This window comes from Elephas maximus, chromosome 4, assembly GCF_024166365.1.
Source record: "Elephas maximus indicus isolate mEleMax1 chromosome 4, mEleMax1 primary haplotype, whole genome shotgun sequence".
NCBI classification, from domain to species: Eukaryota; Metazoa; Chordata; class Mammalia; order Proboscidea; family Elephantidae; genus Elephas; species Elephas maximus.
The window spans coordinates 129,013,849-129,029,872 of record NC_064822.1 but is presented as its reverse complement, the minus strand read 5'-3'; the positions used below and the strand labels follow the sequence as shown (position 1 = coordinate 129,029,872).

At 38.3% G+C, this 16,024-nt stretch overlaps 1 protein-coding gene across 1 annotated transcript; it reads left to right on the top strand.

Moving 5' to 3' along the window:
• Positions 1–8,164: 8,164 nt before the first annotated feature.
• LOC126075762 (interleukin-22-like) lies at positions 8,165–12,971 on the top strand. Its single transcript, XM_049883819.1, has 5 exons — positions 8,165–8,350; positions 8,955–9,020; positions 9,146–9,289; positions 10,265–10,330; positions 12,894–12,971. The coding sequence occupies exons 1-5, from the start codon at positions 8,165–8,167 to the stop codon at positions 12,969–12,971; spliced, it is 540 nt and encodes a 179-aa protein (XP_049739776.1).
• Positions 12,972–16,024: the final 3,053 nt, after the last annotated feature.

Here is a 16,024-nt window from a genome sequence, read left to right as displayed (position 1 = left end):
AAAGAGGTAGAGAGTAAAGACAATGGTTTTTGAGTCAGAAGACCTGAGTTCAAGTTCTAGCTTTTTCTTTATCACTCTGTGGCTTTGGTCAAGTCACAAACAAAATTCACTCCCCGCAGTTGTAAAGAGGAAATAAAATTACTTGCCTTCTCTACATTAGAGTCTGCAAGGATGAGAAGTCACATGGACGAGAGTTATTTCTTTCAGTACATATTCATTTTGTTTACTTAATTAAGAAAATAATTGTTAAATTCCTGCTGGATGCCAGGCACTGTGCTAGGAGCTTAGTAAATGGAATAGTCCAAAGATACTTATTGCAAAAGTCATTAAGTCACCTTTGTTTTTAATTCATTCAATTACCCAACTAGAACTTACTGTGGGCCTATGATGCCCCAGGGACTGTGCTAGGCAAAGCCTCTGCTCTTATGGAACAGGTGTTTATACTGAATGGACGAATGAATGAATTGGCAAATGAATAGCACCTTGTATACAGCTCTTTGTCCCTGCTCCATTTCCCAGGCAAACTTCACCCAGATATTTCCTCTTACATCCATGCATTAAAGCTGTACATTTTAATATACGATTCTACTTGTGTTTGGCTATATTATTTATTATAACTCCTCCCTTTTCCAGCCTGTCAAATTTTCCATGTACAATTTCCATCTGGTTCTTATATTTAATTCCTCCTACCTGTTCAAGAGTCCCTGAGTACTTCCATTTTCTCTATGTAGTTGTTAGGTGCCACCGAGCCTGTTCTGACTCATAGTGACCCTCTGTATAAGAGAACAAAACTGCTCAGTTCTTCATCATTCTCAGAATCATTGCTAGGCTTGAGCCCATTGTTGCAGCCACTATATCAGTCCATCTCATTGAGGGTCTTTCTCTGTTTTGCTGACCCTTTACCAAGCACGATGTCATTCTCCAGGGACTGGTCCCTCCTGATAACATGTCCAAAATACATGAGATGAAGTCTTACCATCCTGGCTTTTAAAGAAACATTCTGGCTATACTTCTTCCTAGACAGATTTGTTCTTTCTTCTGGAAGTATATTCAGTATTCTTTGCCAACAGCATAATTCTGGGCATTAATTCTTCTTTGGTCTTCCTTATTCATTGTCCAGCTTTTGCATGCACTGAGGTGATTGAAAATACCATGGCTTGAGTCAGGTGCTCTTTAGTCCTCAGAGTGGCATCTTTGCTTTTTAACATTTGAAAGAGGTCTTTTACAGCAGATTTGTCTAACACAATACGTCGTTTGATTTCTCGACTGCTGTATCCATAGGTGTTGATTGTGGATAAAAGTGAAATAAAATTCTTGACAATTTCAGTATTTTCTGCTTTTATCATGATGTTGCTTATTGGTCCAGTTTTGAGGATTTTTGTTTTCCTTATGTTGAAGCGTAATCCATACTGAAGGCTGTAGTCTTTGCTCTTCATCAGTAAATGCTTCAAGTCCTCTTCACTTTCTGCAACAAAGTTGTATCATCTGCATATCACAGGTTGTTAATGAGCCTTTCTCCAATTCTGATGCCAACTTCTTCTTCATATAGTCCAGCTTCTTGGATTATATGCCTGCATACAGACTGAATAAGTATAGTCAAAGGACACAACCCTGACCCACTCCTTTCCTGATATTAAATCACACAGTATCCCCTTCTGTTTAAACAACTGTCTCTTGGTCTATGTACAGGGTCCTCAGGAACACAATTAAGTGTTCTGGAATTCCCATTCTTTGCAATGTTTTCCAAAATTCGTTATGATCCACATAGTCCAATACCTTTGCATGGTCAATAAAACACAGGTAAACATCTTCCTGGTATTCTCTGCTTTCAGCCAAGATTCATTTGACATCTACAATCATACTGCTTGTTCCATATCATCTTTTGAATCTGGCTTGAATTTCTGGCAGTTCCCAGTCAATGTACTCCTGTAACCGTTTTTGAATTATCTTTAGTAAAATTTCAACTGTGTGTGATATTAATGATGTTATTTGATAATTTCTACATTCTGTTGGATCACCTTTCTTTGTAATGGGCACATATATAGATCCCTTCCAGTCGATTGGCCAGGTAGCTGTTTTCCAAATTTCTTGGCATAGACAAGTGAGCAGCTCCAGTGCTGCATCCTTTTGGAAAAACATCTCAATTGGTACCCGTCAATTCCTGGAATCATGTTTTTTGCCATTCCCTTCAGTGCAGCTTGGACTTCTTCTTTCAGTACCATTTGATCTTGATCATATGCTACCTCCTGAAATGGTTGAACATCGACCAATTCTTTTCAGTACAGTGACTGTGTATTCCTTCCATTTTCTTTTCATGCTTCCAGCGTCATTCAGTATTTTGCCCATAGAATCCTTCAATACTGCAACTCGAGGCTTGAATTTTTTCTTCAGTTCTTTCAGCTTGAGAAATGCTGAGTGTTTCTTCTCCTTTGGCTTCTAACTCCTGTCTTTGCACGTTTCATTATAATACTTTGTCTTCTCGAGCCACCCTTTGAAATCTTGTGTTAAGCTCTTCTGCTTCATCATTTCTTCTATTTGCTTTAGTTAATTGATGTTCAAAGAGCAAGTTTCAGAGTCTCTTCTGACATATATTTTGACCTTTTCTTTCTTTCCTGTCTTTTTAATGACCTTTTGCTTTCTTCATGTATGATGTCCTTGATGTCATCCTACAACTCATCTGGTCTTCAGTCATTAGTGTTCAATGCATCAAATCTATTCTTGAGATGGTGTTATGGATTGAATTGTATACCCCCAAAATATTTGTCAACTTGGCTACGCCATGATTGGTCATCACGTGTGGTCATCCACCATTTTGTGATCTGATGTGATTATCCTACGTGTTGTAAATCCTGACCTCTGTGATGTCAGTGAGGCAGGATTAGAAGCAGTTATGTTAATGAGGAAGCACTCAATCTACAGGATTAGGTTGCATCTTGAGTTAATCTCTTTTAAGATATAAAAGTGAGAATCAAGCAGAGAGGCAGAGGACCTCACGTGACCAATAAAGAAGTGCTGGGAGCACAGCACATCCTTTGGACCTGGAATCTCTGCACTGAGAAGCTCCTTGACTAGGGGAAGATTGATGACAAGGACTTTCCCTCAGAAATGACAGAGAGAAAAATCATTCCCCAAGGGCTGGCACCCTGAATTCAGACTCATAGCCTCCTAGACAGGGAAAGAATAAATTTCTGTTTGTTAAAGCCAACCACTTGTGGTATTTCTGTTACAGCAACACTAGATAATTAAGACAGAGTTGTCTCTAAATTCAGGTGGGATATACTCAAGGTTGTACTTTGGCTCTTGTGAACTTGTTTTAATTTTCTTTAGCTTCAACTTGAACTTGTGTGGGAGCAATTGATGGTCTGTTCTACAGTTGGTCCCTGGTGTTGTTCTGACTGATGATATTGAGCTTTCCCACTATCTATTTCCACAAGATGTAGTTGATTTGATTCTTGTGTATTAGATTCGGTGGGGTCCATGTGTATAGACCGACCTTCATCTGTCAGTTTGTTGTACTATGACAGCTTGTGTGTTGCTGTGATGCTGGAAGCTATGCCACTGGTATTTCAAACACCAGCAGGGTCTTTCAGGGTGAACAGGTTTCAGCAAAGCTTCCAGGCTAAGACAGACTAGGAAGAAGGACTTGAAAATCTACTTCTAAAAAAATTGACCAGTGAAACCTTATGAATAGCATTGAAACAATGTCTGATTTAGTGTTGGAAGACGAGCCCCTCAGCTTGGAAGACACTCAAAATACAACTGGGGAAGAGCTGCTTCCTTAAAGTAGAGTCTCCCTTAATGATGTGAATGGAGTTGAGTTTTCAGGATCTTCTTTGTTGATGTGGCATGACTCAAAATGAGAAGAAACAGCTTCAAATACCCATTAATAATTGAAAAGTGGAATATATGAAGTATGAATCTAGGAAAACTGGAAGTCATCCAAAATGAAATGGAATGCATAAAAATTGATACCCTAGGCATTAGTGAGCTGAAATGAATTGGTATTGGCCATTTTGAATCAGACAATCATATGGTCTACTCTGCCTGAAATGATAAATTGAAGAGGAATGGCATTGCATGCATTGTCAAAAAGAACATTTCAAGAGCTGTCTTGAAGTATAATGCTGTCATTGATGGACTGATATCTATACGCCTGCATGGAAGACCAGTTAATATGACTGTTATTCAAATTTACCCACCAACAACTAAGGCCAAAGATGAAGAAACTGAAGATTTTTTTAATCAACTTTTGCAGTCTAAAATTGGTCAAACATGCAATCAAGATGTATTGACGACTGCTGATGATTGGAATGCAAAAGTTCGGAACAAAGAAGGATAAGTAGTTGGAAAATACGGTTTTGGTGTTAGAAACAATGCTGGAGATTGCATGATATAATTTTGCAAAACTTACTTTCTCTAAAGTCATGTTAATTAATTAATACCAGGAAAACTTAAATTACTATTCCCTATACAATATTTAGGTAAATCCTATGTTTTTTTCTCAAAAGCAAGCCCACTGCAGATTAACCCTAAGGCCATTCCAACACAATTATTATGCTATCTATTATTGTATCTTTTTTGTTATTATTAAAAGTGGGTTCAAGAACACCTTCTTGGCAAAATATTCCAACAGCAACAAAATAGTTATTTTTTAAAACAGAATGAAATATTATTAGCTTAGTTCATTTGGTTGCAATAATTTGGAAGTCATAACCAAACTGCATCTCTTTTAAAACATAATGCCTTTCAAACTTGCCACTGGTTCAAAATGACATCTTGACCAACTAACCCAAGTTACCATGCACACACACACCCTTTGAATTAACACAGTGACAAAAGAGAGAAGGAGCATTTTCACAGAATTAACCTCTGTGATGTTTTAAAACCTAATCATCTTAGAATTGGACCTGTTTCGTCATTCCTGTTTTCAAAGATTTAACAGAGCTGTGAAAACGTAAGAAATGTCTAGTTTACCTGGTCCACAGTTTTCCCATCAGAGGTTGAGCAGGTCCGGTAAAACTTCACTAAGATACCTAGAATTTTGAATTTGAATTTTTAAAATTAGATTTTCAAACAATATTAAATAATTTTTAACCTATGCAAAATGCTTTTGAGAAAAATTAATAATCCTAACTTTGGAGAACTGGGATAAGTTATTCATTGATATTTGTTGATTGAATATATCTTTGGATCTCTGGTGGTATAAGCAGATGTGACCTATGATTCTTTATACTTGTGTACTAGTCAAAATAATATGGGACAAGAATGGAATAGCCCTTTAAATCAATGACAGTAGATGGCAGACATTAGGAAGCAAATGTCAAATTTTGCTGTATGCACAAAACTAGTGTGAAATTTGCATAAATATTGTTTTCTTCTGTCTTTAAAATTGATTTCACTAGTTGGCACTATTACAGAAGAAAATACACTTGCTTATGTTATGACACATTCCCATTGTTACAGTCTTCCTTTTAAGATGAGATACAGTATTGATTCGTAAGCCTTAGCCCTCAGGAAGAGGAGAAAGGTAGCTGTGGTTGACAAGTGTCTTTGTAGTCAGAGCATAGCAGGGATGGGTAGGGTGGAGTGGGCATTGTAGGAAGTGGTCCTGGGTCTCTTCAGGGTCAGCTTTGGACAGAACTGTGAAGTAAATAAAGTTTATCTTTGGAAACCTTAATCTCTGGGTTTTGTTCTTTGCCAGGTACTTCTACTTCCTCCTCTCCTCTGAGCCTGGCAAGAAGTCCTTGCTTCCCATGTTTTCAGAAGATGAGTATCCCAACAGTCTGTCCATGCCAATCTGGTACTCATGCACACCTAGGTGAAAGTGATGATTAACAACTTACCACCTTATTTCTCCCATAAAGTAAATAGGAATTAAATATAATACATAAGACCTCAGTGGAGAAAATATTGAAACACTGCGAAAGGGTATAAAAGATAATCTTAAGTGGTAGAGAGATGGTCAGTGGTCTTGGAAGGAATGAATTCACATTATAAAGATATTAATTCTCTCCAAATTAATCTGTAAATTAAATGAGAACTCAGTCGTTAAGCTCTGGCAGGACCATATTAAAATATTTACTCTTGTTTTCATTTTGTAGCATATTTATGGTAAGTCATCAAACAGGAGAGACAAATGTTGTCTTTCTTTTATCCATTCTGTAAATTTCTATTTGATTCTTCTGCCAGCAGGCCCATTAATTAGGGGCATGTGTATATAGATTAAAAAAAATTATTATTTTTAATAGGTCTATATTATCTATAAGTCAATTTCTAAATTTTGCAAATCATAGAATTCTAGAACTTGCTGGCAACTTAGGTCATCTAGTCTCATTACCCCATTATCTCAAGATGGCCAGTGACAGAACCAGGGCTCTGTGAATATTTATTCATCACCTTCTGTATGCCAGGCATTCTTCTAGATGCTATTGTACAGAGTTCTGGGCAAAAATGGCTGTATCTCATGTAATAGGAAATTGGGTAAGGAAAAGCTTTCTCATATTTATTCAAGATCATGGGCAGCCCCAAAGAAACATTTGGAATAAAATGTTTTTATTTACTCTCTCTAACCTTCCCTTTTGCATCTTTCTCCTAAGGGCACTTTCCCAAAAGCCGTGTCTTCATGCCATCCTAACCCTTCGCTGTGGCACCTCACCTGTACCATCTCACAAAATGCTCAAGATTCTACAGTTATTCGCTTTCCTTTCCCCAGTTTCTCATCACCCCCAATCTTAACTAGTTGTGAGCAGAAAAATCTGATTAAACTAAGTTTCCCTAATTCACATTACTTCCACAGCAATAGATGAATTGTGTTTTGAAAGCAGGTTGCTTAATTGCTGAAAAGTACCTTTAATGACAAATTGATGGTTGTAGAAAGAAAATGAGCAAGTTTTGTAAGTGAGGAGAAGATGATCTTGGCCAGCCCTGTCTGGACCCTGTCTATGCTCAGGGTCAGCTGCACTAAAGGGTTTGTAACTTTTTCCAGTTTCTCTGTCGTCACTTCAGAACTGAGAGACTTATCTAAAATTTGCTTCCCTTCCTGTCTAGTTTTTAGGTATCATTTAGTATTCAATGTATTTTTAATAATTTAAAGTCGAATTTTTTCCCTTATATTGCCAAATTCTCCTTTTCCAAAGCCCATATGTTTAATAAAAACATTTATAAGATTGCTTGGAAATATGATTTTGAAACTTAACTCTTATCTTGTTCAGAATAAACACACACAATTTCAAGATAAGCTCATATCTACTGCACCCAACATGTTATTTTATTACAAAGCATTTGCATGTTAAAAAAATGGTGACCAGATTGTTCAAAATTTGTATTTCTAAGCTTAAATTGCTATTGATTATAATTCAGTATATAAAATTTTAAGATGCACTTGTATCTACCATAATTGCTATGATTGCTTAAGGAACAGCCAAATGGGAAGAAATCAGTGGTTAGATTAGGCAACATCATTATTTTTAAAACTTAAGTCCAGGTTTAGGATTAAGCATGCTAAAATAGTTGAGATATAATTATTTTTTATAATGGAATTACCTCCAAGATGCCATTACATTAAAGCACAGGATATAGGACCTAGGTCCTTTCACTCGGATCACCTCTAATGAGATAAAAATCTAAGAAGCTGGTAGGAAAATGAGTCCATTACCAAAATGCTTACTCAGGTACTCCAGCAGATCAAACCTGGAATCTACTAAAACAAAGCAATTGTTTCTTTAAAAATCTGTAGGGTTTAGAAAATTTCTGGGATTTATCTGTGAAGGCACCCTCTGGGCTCTGACAGTGACGTCTTAGGGAAACACTCACCACGCAAGGTGGGAAGAATAGGAGGTGGTGTTTTGTGGGCTCCTATGGTGGTTAGGTAGTTCTCAGAAGACAATACTGGAAATTAGCTTATTGCTGATGTCATGATTTTCACGATAATAAAAAAGAAAAAATTAGTGTCCTCAGGGCTATAAAAGCAGCAGCTTTTACCCTTCACATCACAAGAGGAACCATCGTAACAGGTAAATGTTTCAAGCAAACTTGGTATAATTGGTTTGTTTGGCATGATACTTCTTGACTAATTTCTTTTCCCTCATGCTATCTCTGCCTCTTTTTCTCTTGATACCAGGTTCTCTTGCTGTGATCGTCAATTGCTGGAGTTTGAGTTGTGTACATGGCTACCCTGCAGAAATCTGTGAGCACTTCCCTTATGAGGACTTTGGCCGCTGGCTGCCTCCTGCTCATTGCCCTGTTGGTACAGGAAGGGGCAGCCGTGCCCATCAGTTCTCACTGCAGACTTGACAAGGCCAACTTCCAGCAGCCCTATATCACCAACCGCACCTTCATGCTGGCTAAGGAGGTACTTGTCTCAATCTTTCTTTCTCGTTTTATTTACTTGGAACCTAAATAGTTTGTACAATTTTCTTCAGAGCATTTCTTAGGCCTTCAAATTCCCAGCACTTGTACCTACTTGTACACCAGAGACAGTTTTTAAATGTCCCTTATCGACTCTTTCGAGCCCTGGTGGTACAGAAGTTAAGAGCTTGGCTGACAATCAAAAGGTTGGCAGATCAAATCCACTGCCAGCTTCTTGGAAACCCTATGGGGCAGTTCTAATCTGTCCTATAAGATTGCTATGAGTTGGCATTGACTAGATGGCAACAGGTTTTTCTTTATTATAGGCTCTTTGAAGAGCCAATTTTATCAGAGGACCTTTTTTTTTTTTGGCCTTTAGGATATATAACACTGAGTTTTACTCAAAGAGGAGCCATTTGGTAGCCCACGTAATGATTTCTTTTTTGCTTCTTTCCTTGGTACATTCTATTAAACTCATGCAGACATCGGAATTCTTTCTTTGGTCTTCATGGGATTGCTCTGGGGAGAGGGGCTGGGATACATCTCTACTTACAGACTTCTCTCTGTTTCCTCAGTGTCCAGCTACTTAGTCTTTCCTTCTTTTCCAGGCCAGTTTGGCAGATAACAACACTGATGTTCGTCTCATTGGGGAGAAACTGTTTCATGGAATCCATGTAAGCCTAGTCAAGAGGAGCTGGGCAGGGTGCCAGTCATGGTTACTTAAAGGGTGGTGATGATGGTTTGGGTCTTCTAGATTTCTGCCTTTTGTGACCCCTGCTGTTTATCTTTGGCTCTGCAGATGAGTGAGCGCTGCTATCTGATGAAGCAGGTGCTGAACTTCACCCTGGTAGAAGTGCTGCTTCCACAGTCTGATAGATTCCAGCCCTATATGCAGGAGGTGGTGTCCTTCCTGGACAGACTGAGCAACAAGCTAAGCCAATGTGTAAGTTCTCCTCTCAGCCCAAGTCCCTCCATTCCTAGCTGCTTTCCTTACTTCTCTCCTTCCATTTAAAGCCCCCTTCTCCACCTTAGCCCCCAATGTTCCCCTCCTCCTCTCCTGTCCCCTCTACTCCCATGATGTTGGCAGTAAGAGGTGCTTCAGCAACACCATTGCCAAAAGTTATTTGGAATAAGAGAGTGTTTGTTTGTTTGTGCTTTGAATCACATTTTTGAGTTTATGGTGGTGAACAGGGTCTAAAAATACAAGTACATGGAATCTTCACTTCTGCCTAGAAAATAGGAACTGGGGTTATGTGTGATGAGGAAAGTGTTGGGAGCTTTAAGGCAAAAAGCCTAGACGAGGAGATTGACTGAGTTGAAGTTGTTGGGGTTGGGGGGGGGCTGAAGGGGGGATGGGAAACAAAAAGAAAGTGAAAAAGAGGAATGTGAGAAGTTTTAATGTTCAGGGTGGGTGTGCAGAGACTGCTGCCCCTTTTGATGTCATGGGAAGTGACAGAGTTAGAGGTGTGTGAACTTGATTCATCTGAACAGGTAACACTCTGAGCAAAGTTTTGAGTGGAATGGGCCCCTAGTATTTGTCATAGAAGGGCTACTGTTCATGCATAATATTTACATACTTTTCTGGTCTGAGGGCACCTTTTTTGATGATGTACAATTTGGGTTTTATTCCTGAGAGAATTTGCATTAACCACAACTTTTTCCACAAACTTAAACCTCAGCAGGATTTCCTAAAGTTGAAGAGAGGTCCCATGTAAGGGAAGTCACTGGATTTTGGCGTCCAAGGGAATTCAAGAGCCTGGGAAATCCAGGTCACTGGTGAAATCTAGGTCACTGTGGGCAAAATTACTAGAAGCCCCAATACTGGGTGAATTTTAACATGCCTCAGATAGAGAGGCTGAGGTTCATTAAGCTTCAACATGACCACATTAAAATAGTTACTCTTGTTTTCATTTTGTAGCATATTCAAGGCAATGACCAGCACATCCAGAGAAACGTGCAAAAGCTGAAGGGCACAGTGAAAAAGGTACTACTGATAACTATTAATGCTAAGTGCTTAAATAGGAGAGGCAAATGTTTTTCTTTCTCTGTTCCACTTTGTGATTTCTGTTTGATTCTTCTACCAGCAGGGTGATTATTTAGGTGCATATGTATAGATATATATGTGTGTATACATCGATAAATCGATTTCTAAAGTTTTCAAACCATAGAATTCTAGAACTTGCTGGGAACTTAGGTCATCTAGTCTCATTACCTCATGGTCTCAAACAACCACTGACAGAGCTGGTGTAGAACACAGGTGTCCTGAACTCCAGACCAGCACTTTTCCCAGCAGCAATACATACTTAGTTTTAGTATTATTAATTCTTAGGGGAATTTCAGTTTCCTATTGACTCATGTAGTGTGAGAAAAACTTGTTTAGCAGTAGAAATGTACCTGAGGCAAATATATTTTGAAGTGGTTTATAAAATCATTAATTTGGTGATTTAGAATTTGGAGAAATAAACTTAGGAGAGCAATAACAAAAGAGCTGGACTTGCAGATAGGGAAAATTTCTGGAATGGTTGGTACTCACATTTAATTGTTCTAATATGATACCCAGTAGCTATGGATTTCTGTTTACAAAGTTTTAAATACATTGAAAACATTAGCAAAGATTTGTTTATTTTATTGAAAAGGAAATCTGAATTTGAAATCATTTTTCCTCCTCTTTCCTCCTCCTCTTTCTTTCTGGCTTCTTCCCTCCTTCCCTCAACAAATCTCTAATGAGCATCTATCTATCATGGGCCAGTGTAGGTTTCTATAGTGAATTATACTCTTGGGTGGTCTAGTTGGGGATAAGACTCAACATCAAAAGACTCAAGCTAACTGTTGTGACTCACTCAAAATCCAGAGGAATGGTTAAACCAGTTGCCTTCTAGTTGATATTGATTCATGGTGACCCTACATGTGTGTCAGAGTAGAACTATGTTCCATAGGGCTTTAGGTGGCTCCTTTTTCAGAAGCAGATCTCTGGGCCTTTCTTCCCAGATGCCTCTGGGTGGACATGAACTTCGAACCTTTTCATTTAAGTATGTTAACCATTTGCAACACTCAGGGACTCTGAGGAATGATAAGTAGCTGAGAAAGTGCACTTGTAAGCAGGTGCAATTAAACTTTCAGAATATACATGCTCTAGTTGATGGAATTTTCAGTAGCACACTTAACCTCATTTCCTTCTTTTTTTGATCTTGATATGTGTGTGTGTACATATATTTTAATTTCTTCCCAAGTCTAATTTCGTGAATGTAAATATTTGTCCCTTTGGTAATTGAAAGCTTTGCAGTTTTTCATTATGAAGAACAATTGTTATAGAACTGTTACTTAGATGCAGAGGGCTGAATATTAGCATGTCATACCGGAGAAGTGTTTTGTACCTTTTGGTTAAATACATTCCCGAGATCGGCATACTTTATTATCTTTATATAAGTGAAGTGAGAAAAATCTAGTAGTGATCTGTATGGGAAAACAGAGATTTTAAAAGCTTTAATCCATTTTACAGAGAATCAACTCCCATATTTGCCATGTGGAAGAGTGATTGTGCTTTTTTTCTGTAGAAAGCACATGCAAGAGAAAAAAAATTATTTAAAGAAAGCTCACCTGGTCTGGAGTGGGAGGGGCAGTCCTGGGAGGTATTAGTTCCCCATCACTGGAGACAACAGGGAGCCAGGCTGCAGCAGAGTGTATGAGAGCAGGGCTAGGTGAGCTTCAAAACTCTTCATGGTCTCGGGAGTTTGAGACAGAAAAAGTATCCTTTGGCACTATGTCAAAGGAAGCAGGGGAAAGTGGGGTGATGGAAGAAAGGAAGGATAGAAAGGAGAACAAAGAATAGAGGACACGGTGACTTATGATTTTTCTTGAAATAATCTAGAATAGATTTAATAGATGATTTTCAGTGGAGGATGCTTTGAGTTTGCATTTGGTTTCTCTGCCCCCTTGCATTTGAGAGCCTCATCTGCATACTACTCGAAAGGGGGAAAAAGGGGCTGGGTGTTAGGACCTGTATTTGACTTTCTATTAATTAAATCAACTGGAAAGGACTCATTTGGTATTTTTCCCATAAAAGTGAAACCTTTTTTGTTTGTTTGTCAAGAAGGTGAAGAACAAAAAAAGCTAAAGCTGGTAAATATGTGATTTTGTTTAGGCTGTTTGAGCTGAGTTGTTATAAATACTGGTCATAGACGGCTGTGGGACTACGACACAGGGCAAGGCACATGAATGGCATTCAGGACCCCCAAGTCCCAGCATAACTGATATGCTTGCTTTGGCAAGGAAAGGGGTGACCAAGCCTCTGGCCAGGTTTTAAACATCTTCATTCATGTGCAGTGCAGTTGTGATGATGCCTGCTGGTGCCTACTCAGTTCCAATAAACACAGTTTTAAGGTCTTTGGCAAGTCCTATGTTACTCTTGTTAAAAGAACATCCTCATCATAGCCTTTTTGAAAAAGCTAAATAAAGCTTGATTTGTGTCTCCAGCAACCTCACTCTGATTTGTTCCTCTATGGAAAACATGGTGGAAATGCTCAAACTTTTGTGTTCTTATTTCACAGCTTGGAGAGAGTGGAGAGATCAAAGCAATTGGAGAATTGGGTTTGCTGTTCATGGCCCTGAGGAATGCCTGTGTTTGACTAGAGCAAAGCTGGAAAATGAATACCTAACCCTTCTTGCCTGTTAGAAAGAACAATAAGATGATCTTTTTTTTTTTTTTCTTTCTTTTACCTAAAGGAAAATGGGAAGTCACACTTGACCATCATGGGTGGATTCCAAATGAACCCCTGCTTAGCTTAAAAAGGAAAAAATGTCCCTTGTGTATGTCTGACTAGAAAGTGGACCTTTTAAGCATAAATAGATTTATTGATAGCATTTTATTGCAACTGGTGTCTTACACAGAGAAAATATTGTATTTTTTAAGTAACTATCTATTCCCACAAAAAAGATTGCTTCCTGTTCCTTTGGGGGGCGGGGGGGAGAAAAGAACCCTTAAATAACTTTGTGCTTCCATATAACAAATACTTTGTATTTATTGATTTATTTATTGTTATAAGCATACATTTTATTTATATGAATTTATTTATAGAAGTGTATATTTCTAATTGATTTTAAGACTATTATTAATATTTATGATAATAATTATGTAATATGTGTATTTGACCTCAATAAATACTTTGATTTCCTAAATCTTTTGGCTTTCTGGTTTTTTCCCTTCAAAATTATCAGCATCATCATCATCTAATCATTCCCATTTACTAACTGGGCCAAGAACCGCATATAAATGACTTTTTTCTTCACTATAAGCCAATGAGGTGGGAATTCCTATTATTCCCATTTTGAAGATGAGAAAATTGAATCAGAGACACTTTGTTTAACCATATGTATTGACCTTTATTGAACCAGGTCTTTCTGATTTCAAGAGTTTTTGCTGTATTGCCTATACGGGTTTATTAAGTTGATTCAGCACGTAACTCTGAAACTGAAAAAGGTAAGTAAGAAACTGAAAAGCACCCATCTGCATTATTAGCAGTTTGTAGAAAAAAGAAAGGGGTGATATAATTCAGAAGAAATACATGCAGCCTGTATTGCCGTAGATGAGCTGCTTCAGTTCTAGTTAGCCTAATAGTGGGGGCATTCTCCATTGTTCCCTTAAGTCAGGCAATAAGATAATGGAGAGCTGTTGTTAAGAGCTATGGCTGGTAACCAAAATAGTTGGTAGTTGGAATCCACCAGCTCCTCCTTGGAAACCCTAGGGTGCAGTTCCACTCTGTCCAACAGGGTCCTATGAGGCGGAATCAACTCGATGGCCATGGGTTTGATTTTTTAATGTATTTTATGGGTCTTCTCTAATAGTGCAGCTTAGCACTGATAGAGAAGTCTTGTGGGTAGAAGATGGGCATGATATTGTGAAACACGTTGAGAGAGATAAAGTTGTACATCTTTAATATTTGTGCAGTGGTACAGAGTAGAGAGAGCAGAGGTAAAGATAAAGGTTGGACTAGTCTTACCCAGGAGAAGTGGGCAGATGAAGAGTGGCACTGAAGAGTGGTTCCTTGGGGGAAAGGGCTTCAAGAGATCGTGTAGGTCTTTTTATACACAGTGTAAGTCAGTGGTCAGCTGTCTAAAGTGTTTCCTTTTCCAAACAATCAGAAGCCACGGGTTTATTTTACAGGCTACTCCCCAGTTGTTCGTCCAGTTGCCAATCACCACTCACTGTAGGGTTTCAAAGACTGTTAAGTTTCTGTTTGTCAAGGGGTAGGTCAAGTCTGGTGGTGCGATAATCACACTGATGAGCACACATCACCTAAGATGCACTTTCACTGGTAGATAAAGTGGAGTTAATACCTCTGAATATGAGCCCCAAATGCTGAATGCTCAAAGTGATTACTTTTTAACACTTGAAAGAGATCTTGCAGCATATTTGCCCCATGCAATATGTCACCTGATTTCTTGACTGTTGCATCCATAGGTGTTGAATGTGGATCAAAGTAAAATGAAGTCCTTGCCAATTTCAAACTTTTCTGCCTTTATCATGATGTTGCTTATCGGTCCAGTTGTGAGAATTTTTCTTGTCTTTTTGTTGAGGTGTAATCCATACTGAAGGCTGTAGCCTGATCTTTCTTCAGTAAGTGTGTCAAGTTCTCTTTGCTTTCAGCAAGCAAGGTTGTACCATCTGCATATTACAAGTTGGTAATGAGTCTTCCTCCAATTCTGATGCTGCCTTCTTCTTCATATTGGCCAGTTTCTTGGATTATATGTTCAGCGTTCATCTTGAAAAGAAAAGATACAACGTGACCCACATATTTCTGATTTTAAACCACCCAATATCCCTTCTTCTGTTTGAAAAACTGTCTCTTGGCCTATGTATAAGGTCTTTATGAGCACAGTTAATTATTCTGAAATTCCCATTCTTCGAAATGTTTTCCATAATTCGTTATAATCCACACAATCCAATACCCTTTGCATAGTCATTAAAACACAGGTAAACATCTTCCTGGTATTCTCTGCTTTCAGCCAAAATCCATCTGACATCAGCAATGATATCCCTTGTTCCGTGTCTTCTTCTGAATGTGGCTTGAGTTTCTGGCAGTTCCCTGTCAATATATTTCTGCAATCATTTTTGAATTTTCTTCAGCAAAATCTTACTTGTATGTGATATTAATGATGTTGTTTGAAAGTTTCCACATTTTGTTGGATTGCTTTTCTTTGGAATGGGACACATATAGATCCCTTCCAGTAGATTGGTCAGGAAGCTCTTTTCAAAATTTCTTGGCATAGACAAGCGAGCACTTCCAGAGCTGCATCTGTTTGTTTAAACATCTCAATTGGTTTTCCTTCAATTTCTAGAGCTTTGTTTTTTGTCCTTCAGTGCAACTTGGATTTCTTCCTTCTGTACCATTGGTTCTTGACCATAAGCTACCCCCTGAAATGGTTAAATGTTGACCAGTTCTTTTTGGTACAGTGACTCTATATTTCTTCCAACTTCTTTTGATGCTTCCTCTGTTGTTCAGTATTTTACCCACAGAATTCTTCACCACTGCAATGTGAGGCTTGAACCTGAAAGGTTAAGAAATGATGAACGTGTCCTTCCCTTTGGGTTTTCTAACTCCAGTCTTTGCACATTCCACTATAATACTTTGTCTTTTTAAGGTAGTCTTAGAAATCTTCTGTTAAGCTCTCTTACTTCATC